Source organism: Alosa alosa, chromosome 16 (assembly GCF_017589495.1).
Source record: "Alosa alosa isolate M-15738 ecotype Scorff River chromosome 16, AALO_Geno_1.1, whole genome shotgun sequence".
NCBI lineage: Eukaryota > Metazoa > Chordata > Actinopteri > Clupeiformes > Clupeidae > Alosa > Alosa alosa.
Window position 1 is genome coordinate 15497138 of NC_063204.1, and position 23330 is coordinate 15520467.

At 42.4% G+C, this 23330-nt stretch overlaps 1 protein-coding gene across 1 annotated transcript in view; it reads left to right on the plus strand.

The window, feature by feature from the left end:
- The window catches only part of tmx3b (thioredoxin related transmembrane protein 3b), a 38205-nt gene extending 19472 nt beyond the window's left edge, over positions 1–18733 (plus strand). The window contains 7 exon segments of the mRNA XM_048266397.1: positions 5367–5424; positions 5681–5734; positions 8241–8297; positions 11961–12090; positions 12802–12870; positions 16582–16600; positions 16603–18733. Of these exon segments, the coding sequence (XP_048122354.1) occupies positions 5367–5424; positions 5681–5734; positions 8241–8297; positions 11961–12090; positions 12802–12870; positions 16582–16600; positions 16603–16880 (665 nt within the window). The 3' untranslated portion in view covers positions 16881–18733.
- The last annotated feature ends 4597 nt before the right edge of the window (positions 18734–23330 follow it).

A 23330-nucleotide genomic window follows, 5' to 3' on the forward strand; every position in this document is an offset into this window, starting at 1 on the left:
GTGAATGTTTCTTCTTCTACATAAGATTTTAGTCATCTTTAGTTCATGTAATACTTTATTGTCAATGCACAAATTAAGTAACAGTAGTCTGAAACGTTATTGTTAATGCACAAATTAAGTAACAGTAGCCTAGTCTGAAACGGCGCTGTTTTACATCTAACCAGTGGTGCAAATAACTGACATGTCCAAATGGGCCTTGATGAAATGCGCCGCTAGACTGTTCATACACATTTTAACGGGCCAACGTTGAAGAGCTTTTGTCCGTTATTGTTAGTGCAAATATAGGCTGATTCATGTTCCCTTGCATTGTTTAACTGAGGTCCATGGCTAGTCTGGCTTTCATCAGACCAAGCTCAATCTTTTAAGAAATCAAAAATAAATAGCGGGCAGATCAGGCTGGGTTCACCCAGCCTAGTCCATAGGCACCGATATTGTTTAATTTTCCGATTGAGATATACACGCTCTGGCTATTCTAAATGCAAAAATGCATCAGGGAGTTATGACAAAACGGTAACTAACAAACTAGATCCTAATAGAAAGTTGTTAGCTTCCCTAAGCTACAGGTAGGATTAAGGTAGGCCTATTGACAACATAAATTGTCAATAGGCTATGCTGGCGACACAAATAAAATCTCCTTTGAAACCAATGGCTTCGCCTTACAGTATCAAGCGGACTTAAACTGTCATATCGTGGCGAAAAGTTGTAATAACATTCACGCAGCTCCATGAGTCAATGAAAGCAAAATGAAGTAGCCACTTCTAAATGGGACCTACTACACAGTAGCTTAAGGTGTTTTGCTAAAACAGCCATAATGAAATGAAGGTGTCATTGTTTGGATACTTCACACACACGCGTCTTTTAATTTCACAGACTACAACTACCAAGCTGTAATCAAAGCACATCGATTCCCCTCTCACACCCTGCACGCACTTAAAACAAAATAAACAGGCGCCTCAGTCTCACGCATGTATAGGCAAAACTGTATCAGACCCGGTGTAACGTTGGTAAATCTTCCATTGCACAGAATGATTTTGTAGCACGTGCAATAAATGACAGTCGAAAGATACAAACAGTGCTGCTATACATTTGCTTGGTATAACCGCATTTATAGTTTTCTACAAATGCAATAAATCAAATGCCTCCATCACTCAACCAACGCTAACGGTAACATTACCTAGGTCCTTATTGATATTACAAGATTAACGCATTCCTGCAGTAAAACCAAGCATGTCCGATAAACATCCTCAGATTTATTTCGAAGAAGAAATGGGAATTACACTTCATGTGAACATCGTCCTATCCTTATTAGATGTTCGCCATGGTAAATTACAGTCCTTGTATGAAGCGTCCCATTGTTTTTCCAACCCCTTTAACTTCCAACAAAATTACGCCTCACTGCAACGATCGCCATCTAGTGGACAAACGACTACTTCTAGCCAATACTGAAAATGCAGCCATGATGATGATGATGAATATTTATTTTGGCTTTCTTTTAATCCTACTGATTTTCATTTTTTACCGGGGCAAATCACAAATGAGTGATTATGAGCCAGGTTTATGTGGGCCCTTGAGACCAACATACCATAAAAGATTCACAGAGAACTGTGTCTGCCCTACCCTCCTTCGGGGTCCAGTCCAGCTGGGGGCTGCAGATGAAAACGAAAAATGACGGTTCCATGCTATCCATATGGGGTACATGCTCACCAAGTTTTGTGTACCCCCGGTCTTTCAGTGTCCCGAATCCTTGTTGGTGTATCGTCACTAAATGTACACATAAATTATTTTATTGTAAGGCCCCCATGAACGAAAAGTACACAAAACTTGGCATGCATTCAGAGGGTGTCATAATGATCCTACACTTTTAATTTTGTGCAGTTTTGACCTTGTCAGCCAGAGATATTGAGATGAAAACACCTAATTTTATGCTTTTAATTTTTAACTAGGTGGCTTATACATGAAATAAGTGGTAATGGGATGGGCTGACATGCCCCCTTAAGACCAACATACAAAAAAAAGGTGGACCTCCTAGGCCCTACGGTTCTCGAGATATTCACAGAAAACTGTCTCCGCCACCTACAGGCCAGTTGGTGTATAGTAACATAAATTAATTTATTGTGTGGCCCCCCATGAACGGAATTCCACAAAACTTGGCGTGCATACAGAGGGTGTCATAATGATCCTACACTTCCAATTTCGTGCAGTTTTGACTATGTTAGGTCACAGATACCTTCAATTACACCACCTCATTTTTACTTTTTGTGTTTAACTAGGTGGCGCTATACATGAAATGAGTGGTTATGGAATGCGTTGACATGGCCCCTTGAGATCAACATACAAAAAATAATGGTCCTCCTAAACCCACGGTTCTCGAGATATTCACAGAAAACTGTGTTCGCCCTACCCTCCTTTCGGGGTGCAGTCCAGCGTGGGGGCTACAGATCAAAACGAAAAACGATGGTTCCATGCTATCCATATGGGGTTACATGCCCCACCAAGTTTGTCTACCCCCTGGTCTTTCAGTGTCCCGAATCATTGGACGGAAATTTGACATGTCGAAAAAAAAAAAAAAAAAAAAAAATCTGACTAAACCTATATGACCGCCTTCGCCTATGCTGGGCGGTCATAATAAGTCCCGACAGTGAACCGGACCCGACGCTACCAGCGGAGGGGTCTTGCTTCACCCTGAAGGGACTTATTTTCCCAATAATAACTGGCGTTCTCTGTATATGTGTATAGACTATAAGTCGCATTTATTTAAAAAAAGTATTTCACAAAATCCAAAACCAAAAACAGAGACTATGTAACTGGATTATTGAGGCCAAAAAGATTAATGTTAATGAAGACGAAGGAGTGAAGGCAGCCAAGAGGAGGGCAAGGTAATTGCAAAGCAAAAAATTCACTGAAAGAAAATGCAATGTGGTACACCAAAATGTATAAATTGCGGAGAATACAATGCAATCAAGCCTTTTGGGCAATGTGGAGTCACAAGCTGGCAGCAGATTAAATGCTCATAAGAGAGAAAAAGATGCAGTTTTAGACGTGACTGAAGCAAGACAGGCGATAGGCCTATAGGCCCGACGGTAATTGTAAAGCAATTTACAAAAGATTCACTGAACAAAAATGCTGATATGATACATGAAAATTTAGCTAAAAATGTGGAGAATGCAATGAAATCATTTTGGGCGATATGGAGTCACAAGCTGGCAGCAGATTAAATATTCATAATAGAGAAAAAGACGGTTTTAAAAGGACGTGACCGAAGCTGAGGCAAGCCAGGCAATAGGCCTATAGGCCCGACGGTAATTGTAAAGCAAGCCGGCAGCAGAATAAATGCTTGAGAGAGAAAAAGATGCGTTTTAAAAGGACGTGCAGACCGAAGCTGCAGCAAGCAGGTGATATTTAGAAATTTATTTCACAAAATCCAAGACTAAGAACAGACAGACTATGTAACTGGACACATTGAGGCCAAAATATTGAGAGTTCTACAGGGAATGTTGAAGATGGAGTGAATAGTGGCAAGAGGCAAGCCGAAGGCTGCTGACAAGGGTCCGGCAGCTATTGTAAAGCAATTTACAAAAAGATTCACTGAACAAAAATGCTGATGTGGTACATGAAAATTTAGCTAAAAATGTGGAGAATGCAATGCAATCAAGCATGTTGGACGATATTTTGTCACAAGCTGGCAACAGAACAAATGCTCGCTGGCCACCTCCGAGGGAGCATGAGAAAAAAAGATGCGCATTTAAAACCAGGGCCTAAATTTCAGAGCTGGATTGCAGGGTATTGCGCATACATTATTACAAAGTATTGAGCATACTAATAAAAGTCCCGCAACTCTAGCCATCATAGTGCGAGAAATTCCCACACATTTTACAGTGCTGTCTGACGTTAATCTAATAATGGAGCGGCCTAAATGCGGGACTATTGACTGGACGGACCAACTCTGACTTCAATTGAACCCCATACAGAGACACACACACACACGCTGCCAGGGACCACTTTGTACTTTGCCTCTGCTCTCTCTCTCTCTCTCTCAGCAGGATTTGTCACCGCTAAAGTCAAATTATAGCCTAGCCTAGGTGCTTATACACCAACCGCTATCGACAGGAAAGGAAAACAAATGTTTATCGATCAGGAACCGTCAGGAATTTTGCAAACACAGATGCATGACGCATATAATATAACGCGAGAGAACATGGATATGTTCTCCATTTGAGGAACGTTATAATCGATTGCGGACGTGAACAGACAGACACGGAGAGCATAGTAGGCCTACTTTCACTTTCTGTGCATATTCACGTGAAAGAGAATTAGTAGCAAAACAGCGATCAAATATTACATGGCAGTGAGTTTTGTTTTCAAATGTTTTCATGCATGTCTAGATAACGGATGAGGAATGTTTAGGGGACAGACTATGGTAAATCCTCAAATTATGGCTGGGCAAAGCACAGCACCTTTATTTGGACCATGGCTTGTAGGCTATTCGAGTCAGCTGTAGGCCTTTATTTCTTGCGTTTACATATGCCTATACTTTTCATTATAGGAGCGGCATACCGGTAGGCTATCAATGGCAATGGTTCATTAAGTTTCATGTATGAAAGGCATCCGCTTTCATTCATTCATGGTATGTGTGCTGTGCTGCAAGGGAAACCTTATTCCATATAGCTAAAGAGGTCTAAGATAGACTAAATTTAATTATTTTATAAATTATGCATGATTTACTTTTTTTTTTATATATATAAAAGCAGCTGATACCTGGCAGCAACAATTGTGTTTAAATGTAGGTTATTGCTTCAGCCTCTAGCTCAGAAAGGGGCTGTGTGCGTGACTGGTAGCTTGAGAGCAACGTGTTGGAGACTCATGGTGTAGGATGATGACTTTTCATTGGCAACAATATTAAACCAACCAACAATATACATTATTAAGAAGAGCTCTTTTGTGAGTTAAATTGAAGCAAAATTATACTGGCTTTTATTTGCCCGAATCTGAGGCCCGGCTATAAATAGAATCCTGGCCATAGTTTGAGTATATGCACGTGTGTTTCAGGCATAGCGCAAGCGCTAATCTCTGACTGAAAGTGCACAGGACTTGTGCATTTGAGAGCGCTCTCTTGAGGCTGTAGACGCTAATGTTTCATGTAGGGTTCATGTCAGTTCATATAAATTAACATTTAAAAACATGTTCAATTATATATTTTTTTTCATATATAAGTCGCACCTGACTATAAGTCGCAGGACCAGCCAAACTATGAAAAAAAAGTGCGACTTATAGTCCGGAAAATGCGGTATATGTGAGCCTATGTATCAAGTATAAGGTGAACTGTTTTTTCCACTTTTCTGACTTATGGTCTACTTATTTTGTTTCAGGTAAATTGGTGGCGATTGCCATCATTGATGAGAAGGAGCATGCAGAGGACAGCACCAGGTGAGAGGCAGCTTTAAGTGCTTGCTCACCCTGTGACAAATGACAAACACCTTCGCTGTCATGGAAACCAGGAGTTTGCTCTTCAATGCAAGCATGTCCTCTAAGGCTCTTTTCGGAATGGATACGGGCCAAATTGAAGCATATTGCTTTTTCAAAGGCATGGGTTTGGATTGTGACATCTTTCATTCTCTTTTCTCACACATTCTCTCTCTCCCCTCTCTCTCTCTCTCCATCATCCTACCACTGTCTCTGTCAGGCTGAAGAATCTTATTCAGAGGGTGTCCACAGAGTACAGAGATCACTTCAACAGGTAAGCCACCATGTAGTGAGTCATGGAGAGAAAGAAACTCACCTGGCCTCAACTTCATTTGCATCTGCCATCATCAAAAGGTTGCTTTGTGAGAACATTAAAATGTCTATGTTAGCATGGAGCGTAGGAGTCACATAATATTTGCCTTTTCGAAACAGTTCTCTGGGTTGTCTTAAGCCTCACTCGCTAGAACCCCTTGTGTTCTAAAAATATAATGGCCACATACTGTTGTTGGCCTGATGGCTTGTGTCGTCAAGCTGATCAAACAGTCCCTCTGAAATGTCAAGTGCCATAATTGTTGGTATGCATAGGTTTGAGCGGATATTTGACAAGAATATTTCATAGTCCTTGTTTCCAATCCCTTTCAATGCAGTAGGTCCACAACCACCCTCTCCTCTCCTCCAAACCAGGACACATCTCAGCAGTAGCTTCTTCAGTTTTGGTGATTCATCAAAGGAGGCGGAGCTTTTGTCTCCACTGTTATATACTTGGCCAGATACCTTGTGGAGATTTTTTTCTGGAATCTGTAACTGTTTGTTACTGGCCTCCGATGGTTACAAGATGCCATAGTGAATGTATATTCTCTCCAATCATATTGATGTGTCTCTTTTTCCAGGTGGTTCCATCACAAGCCATTGCAATAGACGAGACTGTATTTCAGCCAATATGCTGCCTCTGTTTTGCCACCCATCATTTGATTGTATCTCTCATTCTCTCTAGTCCCCTCTTTTCTGTATGTAAGATGTCTGCTTCTTGATTTTTAATGCAACTGAGCATCGTAGGCTGTACTTAATTGCATCAAGCCGTCACACAAAATCCCTTCAAAGTGTGTTTGTGTGTGTGTGTGTGTGTGTGTGTGTGTGCAGGGAACTGAGCCTGCCAACCAACCATTAGATGTCAAGTGAATTAGGCAGTGGGTGTGACTGGGTAATGGGGGCTGTGTGTGTGTGTGTGTGTGTGTGTGTGTGTGTGTGTGTGTGTGTGTGTGTGGGGGGGGCAGTGTGCATTTTATCCCAGCATAGCCCAGGCTATTACTGAATGCAGAATGCAGAGTCTTTTAGAGATGTTTGTGATGTTTGTGTGTGTGTGTGAATATGGCCTCCGATGCCTAGCAGGGAAGGCGGGAGTAGGAGGAAAATGAATATGGTGGATAGATATGGAGGGTTAATAAATACATAATGCATATATGCACACTCATACTCCAAATACTGCCTCTAATATTGGGACTCTAGGCTGTGTAGTGCAACTCAGTGCAACTCAACAGAATGTAACTTCAGACATTCCAAGCTTGGGAAAGGCTTTCTCATCATCCCCGGGCCACAAACTTAATGCTGAAGTACATTTATTTATATGCTAATCAAATATGATGAACTTCCAAGTACAAATGTCTGCAGCTATCTAAGGTATTTGAAAAAATGTAATGTAATGTAACCACAATGTGGAATATACTGAGGTAAACACAGACCCATAAAGTAGCACACCGATGCGTAAAGTGTATGGAAATTGTGTGTCATATTCTCTTGGTATTATCTCTGGAGACTTTCTGCACATGAGCACTCTCCCCTGATAACAGTGATTTTCAAATGTCTTTATGTATCTCTCTTCCCTTTCTCCAATTGAGAATGCACGAATATACTGTTGCATACTCAGGGGAGTCAGCATGATGTCTTTAGATAAGATCAAATATGAGGGCAGTTGATATACCCAAGCTTCGGTAATCAGCCTTGCGGGCTGCATAGTATAAAAAAGAAAAGAAGAGAAAAAGACAAGAAAGAGAGAAACACTTGTACATAAGAAACTCTTCCACGACGGACCATTCTCCTAGACAGTGAGACACAGATTGAATTCTGCCCAACCGTATAGTATAGAATAGATAAATGACCCCAGAGAGAGATGAAGGCCGATAGAGATGTGACAATAGTTCTGAATGTAGGTGTCACACAATAGACATGGCAAAGCTCAAAGAGCTCCGCCTGCCCACTTAGATGGTGCTTGGATATTGAACAATGATGTTCAGTGGTATTCAATTATTTTATCCTCATGAGCAATGTGTGGCCAGGGTTTCTGTCAGTATACTAAACATGGTATAAGTATATATACGCTTTTGATCCCGTGAGGGAAATTTGGTCTCTGCATTTATCCCAATCCGTGAATTAGTGAAACACACTCAGCACACAGTGAACACACAGTGAGGTGATGCACACACTAATCCCGACGCAGTAAGCTGCCTGTTACAGCTGCCTGCTACAGCGGCGCTCAGGGAGCAGTGAGGGGTTAGGTGCCTTGCTCAAGGGCACTTCAGCAGTTCCTACTGGTCAGGGATCAAACCAGCAACCCTCCAGTTCCAAGCCCGAAGCCCTAACCAGTAGGCCACGACTGCCCCTCAGGCTGGTTGTGTTTATAATACAAAAGCTCAGGGTTGTGTGCGATGAATTTCAGCATTAGTGTTAAATTTGGTTTTGGATTGCAGGCATGTGACTGACACCAGTCGTCTCTCTCTTTACAGGGATTTCCAATTTGGCCACATGGAAGGAAACGACTACATCAATGGACTCATCATGGGGTGAGTACCATCTCTGTCCTCTGCGTGCGGCTGCCGCCTCCGCCCTCCAACTCTCGTATCAAAAACAGGCTCTAACCGAGGGAGGCTTCACTGTGGCTGCACTCGTCTGAGATGAGAGTAATGACCCATAGATTCAAAGTACAACTTGGAATGAAGTTTGTTGTGGCTGTAAGCAGGTAATTATGTAGTCTACAGGATGAGCTAGAGACATGGCTTTTCTACACTTCCCTTCAAGGTTATATTTATTGTCATAGTTAGGAGGTAGCGGAGGAGTGTGTTGGCACACGGTGTGGTCTGCAGCCGGCTGCTTTGTGTGAGGTGAAGTGCGTAAGGTCAGGGCTTCGTCTGCTGTTAGGTTTTGGGAGGAGCTGTACTGTATAATGAATGCAGGAAAGAGGGAAGAGATGCTGGTAATGATGGAAGTCTTACTCCGTAAAGTGGAACCATGCTAGGCCACTGGATCAGTGGTTGTGGAGCGTGTTCGTAGGTGGCTGAGTAATGAATGTCTCAAATCGCCGTGGTGATGAGAGGCCCCACTCTTTGAAGTGGTCTCCATGGGACCAGAGGTTAGATGGTGGTGTGGATGGTACTACGGGTCGGGTGGCACGGGGGCGGGTAGTGTCGGCGCGCTCGCTGCGTGGAACAGCCTGGCGTTGGCAGGGCGTGGAGCTCGAAGACTCTTATTTCTGACTCCCCCACTTTTAATTAGCCTCCGACCACAGAGAGGAGCCAGACTCTGAGCCTGATACTATTGGGCTCCTTTAGGGGATACCATTTAAAAGAGCTTATATATGTATCTCATGTTTGTGTGTGAGTGTGGGTGAAAATTATGAAAGCTCTTTATTTGAACCACTGAGGCAAATAAATGCATTAAAATCTGAAATGACTGCTGAATATGCAAACATGCACTCCTTTGAACTTTGAAATGGAACACAAAACAATCAAGCTCCTGGCCCTGCAGCAGAGTCCTATAGCTGCACTGTGTGTTGGTCTGTTGGGTGTCAGAGTGGAAGTAAAGGACAGTGTAGCCAGTTAAAGCTTTTTTTATATGAATCACTGAAGCAAATAAGGATAATTCACAGTGAATTGAAACATGGAGCGTACCAAACGTGATATAGCACACTGTACCTTCATAGCAAGGGTTTGTGTAGTTTGTGGTTTGAGTATATTTTGAAAAAGGCAAACAATTGAAAATATTTTCATATTGTTTTAGATTTTCAGAAACAATTAATGTTTTTTGTCTCGCGTTCATTGGCCAATGATTGGCTCATTTGCCGATGTGCACCACCTTGGGTATGAAGTATTTGACTTTTTGACCACTTTACAGTGTGCTTGATTGATTGATAGATAGATAGATAGATAGATAGATAGATAGATAGATAGATAGATAGATAGATAGATAGATAGATAGATAGATAGATAGATAGATACTTTATTGATCCCCAAGGGGAAATTCAAGAAAGTGAGATCACGTGACAGCGTGCCGGCAATGCTACTGGCATGGTTCTTCATGTGCCCGGCAGAGCAACGCCTTCTCAATAGTGCTACGGAGGCGATGGAGGACCACACCACGTTTATCATGGCAGCTGTGCTCTCTCACTCTCGAGTGAAAGGCTCCGCAGCTCCAGGATTAATTGCCCTCCTTTGAGGAATGAAATCCCTCGGCCTGTCAATGGCCACTAATCCGCTCCTCTGGGATCTTGGTCTGAGTCAAATCTGATGCCTTTTATATTCACTGCCTGCCACCCCTCTGCCAGCTTGGACACGTGCATACCCACACTCTGTCTCAACACACGCATGCACACACACACAAACACACATACACACACACACCATTTATAAGCATGCATACTCACACACACACACACACACACACACACACACACACACACACACACACACAGACAGGATGACACATTTAGACAGTCAGACATGCACACACACACATACAGGCACACAGACAGATTACACTGCACTGGCATGGACTGTATGCGGCAGCCTGCGGCCGAGCTGCTCAATCCAACCAAATCATATGCGCTTTCCATCTCGCTCAGAGTCTGTTTGAACATGAGATTATCATCAAGGCTTCGCTCGCACACAGCACATATGGCACGCCATTGAGGTTCCCACGGAAACGCACGAGGGAGGGCTGCAGTCACTCTGGAAACAGGGTTGCGGTGCTTGCGCTCTGATTTGTGATGGGAATACATTGCTGCGTGCAGAGAACCAAGATCTCCATAAAACCCCCCATCTCTTGTCTATTCATGGGGACACGCTATGTTTGTGCTGAACTATTACCACCCCTGTGAATTATTCAGAGTGCCTGCTGAGTTGCATGCACATGCTTACAGTCAGACACAACTTTTTCACTGGAGAGGCAAATGCCCACCGAGTAGGAAAAAAAGTTGCTCTTTTTTTCCCATCTCTTTGGCCAGAAGCGGTGCTTTTAGCGTGTTGAAGCTTCTTTAGTCACTTGTTGTCAAGTGGACTTGGCACAGAATGCCCGGCCGCATGGAATCCTCGGTGGAACTTGCAGTTGGAAAAGCTGAGTTTTTGATGTTCCCATTTCCTGTCACAGGGAAATAGATGACCCAACACTCACCCAACACTCACCCAACACTCACCCAACACGCCTTGAGTTTTTTTGGCTCTAATAGGTCCTCAGGGGTATACAAAGTGTCTTAAGTTGCTGTTAGAATGACCAAAATCATGCAAATTCTCATTCTGTGTGTAGCCTTGACTTTTTGAAGATGTGGATCTATGCAAGAGAGAAAACAGTGGGAAAGCTCTGTGTATGTACATCTGACTGGATTATCAGTCATAGAATGTATTCATGTGTATACGCATTGTGTTACTCATTTTCAGTGCCAAGTGTATATTTGTGTATCATTTCCAGTGCAGTGTATTTTTTGGTGATGTGTTCAATTCTTGTATAGTATAGAGACAAAACACAACAGTACTGTGTTTCTTTTTTCAGTTGACAATCCTCAGAGAGAATGCATAATCTATTAATGACTATATCAATATTGATATAGAATGCCAATTACTTGTTCACTTATATCCAGTTGGTTATATATGTACTGCACTTGAAAATAATTATGCTTTTATTTATTTAATTAATTATAATAAGTTCTGTCCAAAAGCATCTGTTATAGGCAATGAACTATGCATGCTGTTTATGCAAAGCATTTGGGTAAAACACATAAGTCACCAATGCAGTATGTGGATTGATCTTGCTATTTGATTTAGAGCGGTCATCTCTGAGAAATCTCTGGGCAGTGCCTGAGAAAGCAAAGAAGAAAGCTTAAAGGCTCTTTTTTCTAGCAGTTTAATGTAGATGTAATGGACAAAAGTACTTGGATTTGTGTATATATATAGACTTCATAGACACCTGGAATGTACAGTGTGAAACATATTGACTGTTCCTGCAGATGTCATTTTGGTAACGAAATAGCCACTGGCTGTGGTCAGACTGTAGAAAAAATAAATATAATGTACGCTTAGATTACAGGGAGCACATGCTATTGTATTTGAATATCAGAAAGTTTGAAGCGTTGCATTGTTCTAGGTTTACATTCTTTTACTGGCTTCTCAGAAATAAGCTACTCGTTAGCAACTCCGAAATGAGATGATGTGATGGCCATCCTTTTTGTGTCGCCTCAGTGAAGTGACAGTCCCCAGCGTCATCATCCTCAACACCTCTAATGAGCAGTACTTCCTGCCTACTGAATCTATGGACACCATAGAGAAGCTGGTGAACTTCATTAACAGTGTGCTGGACGGCACAGCACCGGTAAGATATACAGAAGACACACACACACACACACACACACACACACACACACACACACACACACACACACACACACACACACACCTTCCATGTAAACGTGGCACATTTGAACTGATGAAAAGCATGCACATGCTGTCATTACTGGTTATAACAATGGTAACAGAACTGTAGCTTTGACCTACTGTTTTATTTTCTTTACCACCCCCTCAACTTACTGGAAAGTTTCGTTTCGTGTACCACATTTTCTACAAAAAAAGGTTCATCTGTTCCGGATCTTTCCCAAGGTTATTTTTACTTGGCCAAACAAAGCTGGCCTGCCAGCTGAGTTGACCGCTGACCATGTTCCTACGGCGATGCCAGGCAGCTCACCTCGCTGCCATGTCTGGTTTGGCTGTGTCCGCAGCACTGCCCTGGGCAAAGTCTTTGGTCTCATTAAAAAAACAACATAACCACTCTCTCTCTCTCTCTCTCTTCTCTTGTTGTCTTACCCTTCCTCTCTCTCTCTCTCTCTCTCTCTCTCTCTCTCTCTCTCTCTCTCTCTCTCTCTCTCTCTCTCTTCTCTTGTTGTCTTACCCTTCCTCTCTCTCTCTCTCTCTCTCTCTCTCTCTCTCTCTCTCTTTCTTTCTCTCTCTCTGTCTCTCACACTTGTGGTTTCTCATTCTCTCTGTCTGTACCTGTCTTTGTCTGTCTGTCTCTCTCTCTCTTACGCAGGCTTATGGCGGAGATGGAATATTCCAGAGGGTCAAGAGAGTGGCTTTCGACGCCAAGTCTACAGTGATGGTTAGTGGGACTGTACAGTACATAGCAAGACAACTTTGGCATTGAAGGCCAGCGGTCCTCATGATAAGTCAAGTCAAGTCGGCTTTATTGTCAATTTCTTTACATGCACTGGTCATACAAAGAATTGAAATTTCGTTTCTTACTTTCCCATGCAGACATAGACATACTTTAAATACAGACATAGACATACTTTAGACATAGACATAGCCATAGACATTAAAAAATAAAAATATACAGACATACCACATACAGACATTAAAGTGCGAGACTGAAATATAGAACATATATCAAAATATAGAAATATAGAATATATATCAAAACAATAGAGGTAGTTGTGTTGTATATTTACATAGTCCTAGCGTAACCTTCTGACAGAGTAGTAGTAGCAGCAGCATTGTGGCAGAGTGATAAATAACATTGATAACATTTACATGAAGTTTAAACTTGTGCTTGTGTGTACTGTATATTTACATTGATATGCAGTCATTTCAAGTATATCAGGCTTGATATGAAGCAGCAACACGTTAGGCTGCGCAGTCACAGTGCAGTTCCACAGGGCGGTCCTGGGGGGGGGGGGGGGGGTCCCAGTAGGTCCCTAGGTTCCTGGCTGGCTGGTGGGTGGAGTGCTGTCAGTGATGGGAGAGTGGCTAGAGTGTTCAGCATCCTGATTGCTTGGTGGATGAAGCTACTTGCAAGTCTGGTGGTGTGGGAGCGGAGGCTCCTGTACCTCTTTCCAGAGGGCAGGAGGCTGAACAGTTCGTGTGCAGGGTGGGTTGTGTCCTTGACAATCATTAGTGCTTTGCAGGTGAGGCGGGTGGTGTAAATGTCCTGTAGGGAGGGGAGTGGTGCTCCAATGATCCTCTTAGCTGTGTTAACAATGCGCTGGAGGGTCTTTCTGTTCTGATCTGTGCAGCTTCCGCCCCACACTGTGATGCAGCTGGACACGATGCTCTCGATAGTCCCTCTGTAGAATATGGTCATGACGGGAGGCGTGGCACTTGCCTTCAATTTGCGCAAGAAGTAGAGGCGCTGCTGGGCTTTCTTCGCCAGTGATGCCGTGTTGGTGGTCCAGGAGAGGTCGTCGCTGATGTGCACCCCTAGGAATTTTGTGCTGCTCACTCTCTCCACAGCATCTCGGTCGATGGACAGTGGTGGCAGTTGTTTGTGGCCTCTCTGAAAGTTGACAACAATCTCCTTGGTCTTGCTGACATTCAGCAGGAGGTTGTTGTCTTTGCACCATTTAGCCAGCAGGTCTACTTACAGCTTAAGATAAGCTTACAGAGCCAGATGGAATCACTGGGAGCTGTGCTTTTATGGGTGCTCAGAAGTATTTATGTAGATCAGAGTTCAGCCTTTTCTAGGGGAGCTGTATTTGAAGACTCATCTACATAAAAGCTTTATGTAAACACCTGAATTCACATGAGATGACTTGAGTCGGCCTTCACTAATGCTTCACAACTCCCTGTCTGTCTTTTAGCAGTATTACTTCATGACAAAAAGCTGAAAATATGTTGCAATTTATCTGTTTCACCCTCATAATTGAAATATTGGCAAACAACTTTTGTGTTTGTATATATTTATGTTTGTTTGCTTTGACAAGTTGACGAGAGTTGGTGCCACCCCCTCACCATCTCAGACAGAGCAAAAAAAAATGTTGTGTTGTATTGTTTTTATTTTTGATTTCAGCTTCTGTTTTTTTGCTCCTTTAGTGCCATGTCACCCATGGTGTTTTGTGTTCTCGCAGAGAACCACTTCTTCAGAGGCTCTGGATCATGAGCTCTTGGTGACCTCATTTCCTTTGTGTGAGCACCTGTGCTGATGGAGGGGGGGGGGTGTGTGAGACTTATAAGTCTTGTCTTTTGTTGAGGCCAGACACGGTGTTGACCAATGCTAATTTACCTGGATATGCGAGAGCAGGCACACAAGGCTGCCCGCCCCCTCTATTGTTCCCACCTTATTTTCCCTTACACGTCTCCAGCTAATAGCGGCTGTGTCACCAAAAAGGAGATAGAGGCAGAAGAATAAAGAGGATTAGCTTTGATTAAAAAAAGAAGCTGAATGACAGTAGGAATGGGGAAAACATGTCACAAAGCATTGTGGAGGCGGGAGTGTAGCACCCGAGTATATTTTCAGTTATTGTCTGGAAAGTCAGGAGAGAGGCCAATTATAAGAGTTGTTTTAAGTGAAAATCTGTTGCATCTGAGTGGTCTTTGCTTGTGCATCCTTTGCTGATTTTGGCTGTAGGTGGTGTGCATGAACAAGTGTTCCTGAGCATAGAGTCCCTTGGCTCCAAGGCCGTGGGGTGCCAGGAATGACTGAATGTGATAGATTACTCTCTAAGAGGGAAATATGCTGATGCTGCACAGCACACACACACAAAGATGTTGACCTTGTTGTGACACCTAAAGGAGAGAGGATACATTTGTCTCCCTCACTAGTGTCCCTCCGTTTTATATTGTTTTCTCAATAGCCATTTTGTCCAGAATGCCTGTCTCTATCACTTAAGCATGGTGACCGATGGCTCCAGGTACATTTGCTGACGGGGTTGGGGTCCTTATGAGAGTGCAGGACTGTTGCTGCTGCTGGTGCTGCGTCGGTGCAGTGGCCATTACCGAGGTAGCTCGCCACACTTGCATGGGCTCCAATGAGTCACATCGCTGTGTTTGCATAACGTGCGTCGCCATCTCAACCTGAGCTTGGTGGCAGAGCAATCATCCTTCACCCTCCTCCACTGCGCGAAAGTAAATCTCACGATTCTCATTCCCTCCAACCCCTCCACCCCCGCTAACCGTTGCAGAAGGCAGGCGGCTGTGTTCAGTGATGGATTTCGCTGAACTCCACGCAGCGCCGCTACATTAAGTCCAGGCGTTTGTTTCACCATTTCTGGAACACAAAGCCACATATTTCAGAGCGATGCCTCAAATGACTCACACAAATGGACCTCTGTCTGAACAGAAAAAAGTGATTTACAAGTGGGGGAAAGAGTTGAAATTGAGAGGAGCAGAGGACTTACACCCAGCGTTTAGTTTAGGACCTTGTTGGAATGGCTTTGCCATGTCAGGCTGAAGGTTTTTAATCTATTGTAGGGGACTGTGTTTTTATGCTGTCCCCTAGGCCCATTCATCTGAAGTACAGTCTCTATACTTTGTCCTCCTGTCCTTTATTGTTTCTCTTTATCAGCACTATAGAGCATTTCTCTCTGTTATCCCCCACCGCTTACTTTAATGTAAGTGCTTAGCTTTGAGCAGCTGTACTTTTTTTAATTATTTATTTACTTTTTCCAGTTTATTATGCCTCCCAACACTATAACCCCAGCTCATTGTACTGTAGCTTGTTAACATATGTTCTTGTTTCTTTTATAATTACACAATCAAGGTTTGATCTCTCGTAATGATGAGTTAGTGTTTTAATTTAAAGCGCATACCGATATGTTTTAGTTTGCCAATACTTTAAAGTACATCTGTGTCCTCTGTAGTGTCTCAGATTGCTTTCTCTTCTGAATTAAGACAAGCAACAAGGAGTAAAAGCAGTTTCCCCGTGCACTCGTTACAGCTTTTATTTCCAGGTTGAACATGATATTGTTGTCACTGCTATCAAAACAAGTTTTGGTGATCCTGACATCCCACCCATTTTTCTTTCCTTCCCTCTCTGTCTTTCTGTCCATTTCTTTCATTCTTCCTGCCTCCCCCTGTTGATCTCTGCCCCCTCCAGTCTGTGTTCCGCAGCTCCCCCTACTTGGCTGCTTCCTGTTTGGCCTGCCGTTGGGCGTCATCAGCCTCATGTGCTACGGCATGTGCACAGCCGAGGCGGACGATGGCGCCGATGACATGGAGCTCATGAAGAGGGAGGGCTTCACCGACGAAGAGGAGGAGGATGATGAGGAAGAAGAGGAGAAGCGCCGGCAGGCAGCCAAGCTGGAGGAGTACGAGGACGAGGAGGGGGTGGGCGGGATGGGAGGAGAGCTGCAGCAGAAGGAGGAGAAGAGCCCAGAGGAGAAAAAGGCTGATTAACTCAGGATGGGTGGAGCAGGAGGGGGAGGAAGATCCAGCCAAAACGGAGAAGGAGGAGATTTTAGGAGAGGGCAAAGAAGTGGAGGCTGAGAAATGGTGACGTGAAAGTCTCCACAGACATATCTATTTTTTTTCCATTTTGATCTGATATCTCTGCAGTGAGACGGTCCCAGCTTCCCATTCCTCCCTGATCATTTTTTTCCCTTTTATTATTTATGAAGTTGAAGATGTTACCGTAATTCTAAGTGGTCTTATTGATGCTCCCCAGCATCTTCAGTGGAACAAAAAATGTTACTAAAATGGGGAGAAGGCATTTGAAAATTAAGCATAATTGAGATGAATCAAACGATGACTAATGGTTGTTGTTGAAAAGCCATGCCAAACCATGTTTTATTTAAAGACATCACTTAGCCCAACTGAATTATTCATTCATATATCTACATGTAGGTTGGATTGTATAAAACACCATTTGACCCTCAAGGGTCTTAACAGGTCAGAGAAGTCTACTGTGTGTCCTCTTTGGTCTTCTCCTCATCTCGCTTGAAAATAAGGTCCTGTAGTTGTTCAGTAATACATCTGGGGGGGATGAACAATGAGGGGCCACTTTTTGTCACCTTTTTTGTCATACGTGTAATTTAGTCATACTCCCCTTCTCCTTTTTGCCTATTTACAAAAATATTAAAAAGTGCCGAGTCATCCATGTTCTAAGTGAGCCATACCGTAATCCCCCATAATAGAAGGCAAAAGGCTTGGGAGATATCAATTCTTACTTATTAATTAAGAAATATTCCATTGTCAATAACTGGAGGTTGCTAGTAGTTCTGGGAACTGTAGCTCAAGGGCACAGAGATGATATTCTCAGTCGGTGATTTGAGATTTATACCTTAAACCCCACTGCGAAAATTCATCTCCAAGGGAGCCCCAGGTCCTTCTGTCTCCTACCACTAGGGCTCCCATCCCCTTTGTCTTAACGGTGTAGAGCTGCAATGCACTGAGATGCAGAGGAGGGAAATGGACTTTCTCGGCTATGTTTACTCAATGCACTGAAAATCATGGATATAATGTGAAGGCAAACTAGGTCAGAATGCTCATAAAACTCAGCCAGGCAGCAGTGGTAGTTTAGTCTGTGTAAAGGATTAACATAGGGGCTTTTTGTATTGTACAATATCTAATGTGAACATTCCTTTTGCAAGGAGACAAACCCCCTACTTAAGTGTACTGAGTGATAATATGTTCCGGAGTTAGATGCCATAACAGGTGCACTTTGATTCTTCATGTAGTCAACTCAATTAGTCTACAAGGAAATGGGCTCCCATAGCAAAACGTTTTTTGCATCTCCAGGCATTTCTAGTTTGCTATTAGACACCTGAACCTAAGCACACTTCTGAAATGCACAGCTAGTCCTCTGTTGTGCCCCTCATAAAGATACTACTGCCATTTTGTTTATAAGCTATGAATAATGCGGTCAGAGGATCTATAGTAATGTATAAATGTGTATATTTGATTCCTTATGAAGGTCAAAACCTATACACACATTTTGACCACATTTAGCTATGGAACCTCTGAAAGTTCTAAGCATGGCTTTTGAAGATGCTGTTCCATCTTTATGTTGAAGCTATTGTAAAGGATATCACTCATGTAAAGGATGACATGATGTGGCAGCCTTAGCTTTCAGACAGATTACAACCTGCGTGTGCTAGGAAACCACAGTGCAAACCTGGCCCTGTCTTTGCCTTCCGCTCATTGAAGTTGCCTACCATAAGAATTTCTGCCAAATATCATGGTTTTCATTTGAGATTGTCACTCTTTATTACAGATTTAAAAAAATAAAGATTGTCCTCTTTTTTTCCTTGTGACTGACTGATGTTTGCCATTTTTGTGCCAGCTGTCTTTTTAAAACCCTCCTTCATTAGTAATACTTCTATTTCTCTCTCCCTCAATACTGGCTTCCCTTTCCTCTGAATTTCCTCTGCCTCAGTCCCAAGGTTAGGAAGCAATATACAGACTCAATTATTGCTGATATAATCAAGACTCACAGATCAGGTAGAAGAGAAGTTGATTACATTACCAGAATGTGATCCTTGTTTATTTATTTTCCAGAGGGAATAATTATGAAAAAGGGATTCTGAAAGAGATGCTACACCGTCTAATAGAAGACAACCCTAGTCAGTAAGTCTGGGGGGAAATGTGTGTATGGATTAATGAGCAATTAGTTCTGATTCACTTATGTTTTTCCACATTTTTCATATTGACACATGAGATTTTTCACTTGGCCTTAAAATGTTCATTTTGACATTTACATAACTGTATTACATGTGGCGTCATAGCACCGAAAAAGAAAATTGAGTGTCTTACCAAGTCACAAGTGCTCACTTTATAATCTGAATGAACTGCTACTCACTGCACTTACCACCTGACATAAGTGTAGTAGTGTTCATCATCAAATCTCAAGCTCCAATCTTTCCCTCTTACTTAATTGTACAACAGTGAACCAATAAAGCAGAATGTTATAAGCTGGCAGCTTCTAAAGGATATACAACTTGGAGACCTGGTTATGACAATCATATCACACAGGGCTCCAGTAAAGTATAACCAAAATGAGTTGAAACACCTGAAAAATTAACAAGGGCCAAATCATCATGGCATAATATCTGGGTTAGCACATGTCCAAAACTGCAAGTCTGAGTTCCTGTCGGGTTTGTTTCTAAAAAAAAAAAAAAAATTGTTGTTGGTAGTAGCCTGGTTAACACCAGACCACTTCTCAAACCTCAATTGAAATTAAACTTTGGTGCTAAAACTCTAACCAAATTGTTTCAGAAGTGCAGGTGTTACATGGCAACTGGCTGCGTTGGTGGCGTTTCTTTGACAGATGTGGCCGCTTGCAGATTTGTCACTTTCTGGTGGAAACTGGAGACAAACAAATACAACTATGCATGACATTTAAATGTAAAAATTGTCTGTAGTACGCTACATGCACTGGACCATAAATATGCCACCAAAAAAATAAATACCTAAACATCCTAATAATAACTCCACGTATCGAACCTGCTTCCTAAATGAAACCTCTTAAATGATAACCATTCATATACGTACTTGAGCCACGAACCAGCTGATAAGTCATATTGCAATTTACTTGACTTACTCTATACAATTAGAAGAAGTCAGGTAATGATTGTAGCAAGTTAACACGGCTGATGGTGTTGTCTTGCTAAAGCAGTTGCCCAAGCCAGTAGGTCTTCAAAGTAGGCCTACCATGGTTAAGTTTTCAAACATTTCACTGACTGCTGGTCAAGCTCTCTGTGGCCACCTAGTATCTGTAGCCTAATAGGATTGAGGAAGCGTTGCTGGTCTAAAAATAAATATATAATAATAAAAATAAAAAAAAACGTGTGATGGGGAGGACTGAACCCATGTCGACTGCGTGAGAAAGCAATGTATAGGCATGAACCTGTTGCGCCACAGGAGAAGCACCCAACGCCAGCAATAGGAAATAAAGTATAAAAAAAAACCCATCAAACCCATGTTTACATGTCAGTAACATTAACGTTAATAGCCTATAAGCCTAAGAGTTTTGACTCTCCCTGTGCGCAAATTTTGTGTAAAATATGGACACGTTATAGACTTCTCCTGCCCATTGCAGTGTGCGTTTCAATGCCTGTGTTTCATGAACTGAATTCTTAAAAGAATAGGCTGGACAAAAGGATACACAATTAGGCAACACATTTTTATTTGATTTATTTGCTGACGTTCATGTGGCTCTACAGACACTTCAGGTAGGGGCGGCCACAGCCTAACCTCAGTGAAACGTTTGAAAAACTTAACCATGATACTTTGAAGGCCTACTAAATGGCTTGGGCAACGGTAGCATGATAACATGGTAGCCAGATAACATGAACAGCTATGTTAACTTGTTACAATTATAATAACGTTAGCCGACTTCTTTTAATCATACAACTGAAGTCAATTTCTGTGAGTGCCGTCAGCTGGTTCGTGGCGCAAGTGGATAGACGTCTGATTACCAAGCAAAGTAAATTAATTATTTGTGGTTCAAGGATACAAGGATACAAGGAAGTTTATTGTCACATGCATATAGTTACTGGAAGTAAGAAATGCAGTGAAATTATGTCTGGTGTCAGCCTATTTGTGCAAAGTGGGGGTAAAAAGTGCAGTAGAAGAGGGTTTAGTAGATTATGGCAAGGGCTGCATAAGAAAGGTGGGGGGAGGATTGAATTGGGGCACCAACAGGAGCACCCAAGAGCAACATGGGCAAGGAAAAACACCCTGGGGGGGGGGGTCATGAGTGCAAAGTCAGTATAGTGTGAGTTCAGAGTTGGGAAATGTTTGAGAGTGCTGAGGAGTGAATGTGTGCAAAGTCAGTATAGTGTGAGTTCAGAGTTCGGATGGCCTGGGGATAAAAAACTTCTCCTGAGTCTCTCAGTTCTGGCTTTGTGACTACATAGGCGTCTTCTTGATTTCAGCGGTAGGAATAATCCATTGTTAGGATGAGAAGAGTCGGTAACACTTTATTTTAATGTGTCGCTGTTACAGTGTACCTACCTAATTTGGTACAGTGGTACAACCTGTGTAACAACATGTACTATCATTGTACTTGCATTATGTATTTGTGGGTACCTACATATAGTTGTTACATTGTAATACTGAGTGCTTTTACAAAACTTTGCCAATTTGCCTAAATTTTCATCAGAGGCAAAGAGCTGACCTGAGACCTGCTGGATGGGGTAAATCTGGTCATGATAGATTTGATATACAAACCATTCTTAGCTCCAGTCAAGGCCTCATTGTCTTCAGTACATGTAACAGCTGTGCTGCTACAACCTTGTTACTTATTACTTACATGTACATATGACATGTATGTTATGTCTTCGATGTCTTGGAACAGGTCTACTAATTCACTACATAGTACATATATCAACTGTGTTGGTACACACTTATTGCTCTTTGATACAGTGGCATAAACCCATTAAAATGAAGTGTACCAGTTAAGTACTTACAATTACATATTACATGTATGTTGTGTCATTGGTGTCTTGGAACATGTCTGCCATTACCCTACATACTGTAGTACATGTATCAACTGTGTTGGTACACATTTATTACTCTTTTGATACAGTGGAATAAACCCATTAAAATAAAGTGTACCAGTTAAGTACTTACATCTACATATATACATCCTGTCAATGATGTTATGCATCCTGTAATTGATGTGTTGAAACGCGTCTGCTGTTACACCACACAGTACATGTGAATTAGTAGACCTGTTCCAAGACAAGACCTGTTCCAGTTAATTCCACTGTATCAAAGAGTAACAAGGTTGTAGCAGCACAGCTGTTACATGTACACTGAAGACAATGAGGCCTTGACTGGAGCTAAGCATGCTTTGTATATCAAATCTATCATGACCCGATTTACCCCATCCAGCAGGTCTCAGGGTCAGCTCTTTGCCTCTGATGAAAATTTAGGCAAATTGGCAAAGTTTTGTAAAGCACTCAGTATTACAATGTAACAACTATATGTAGGTACCCACAAATACATAATGCAAGTACAATGATAGTACCTGATAGTACATGTTGTTACACAGGTTGTACCCACTGTACCTAATTAGGTAAGTACACTGTAACAGCGACACATTAAAATAAAGTGTTACCAAGAGTCCTTCAGAATCTTTTTTGGCTCTTAGGAGTACTCTTCTGGAATAGATATCTTGTAGAGCAGGGAGTTGAGTTCTTATAGTATGCTCAGCTGAGCACTACTCTCTGCAGAGTACTACAATCTCTAACTGTGGAGTTCCCATACCAGGTGATGATGCTACCAGTTAGAACACTCTCAACCGCTGAAGTGTAGAAGGCCTTCATGATGGATGTAGAAACTTTGAATTTCCTTAGCTGATGAAGGAAGTAGAGTCGTTGTCTGGACTTCTTCAGAACATATTGAGTGTTAACAGTCCATGTTAGGTCTTCAGTAATGTGGAGGTATTTAAAACTTGTGACTCTCTCTACAGGTTGCCCGCTGATAATTAGTGGGGTGTAACTGTAGTTCTGCTGCTGCCTTCTGTAATCCACTACCATTTCCTTGGTTTTATTGATATTCAGTGTCAAGCTGTAAGATTGACACCACTGTGCCACCTCATCAACCTGATCCAAATAGAGCTGTTCATTGTTGTTACTAATCAGGCCCAAGATCACTGTGTCATCTGCAAACTTGATGATGGAGGTATGACTACTGTTGGCTTTGCAGTCATGTGTGTAGATGTTGTACAGCAGTGGACTCAAAACACAGCCTTGGGGAGCACTAGTGCTGATGGTTAATGAGTCAGATGTCAGACCCCCCACTCTAACCACTTGTGAATGGTTGGTGAGGAAGTCAAATATCCAGTGACACAGGGTGGTGTTCAGTCCTAAGGCCTTCATCTTTGTGACCAAGGTGAGAGGT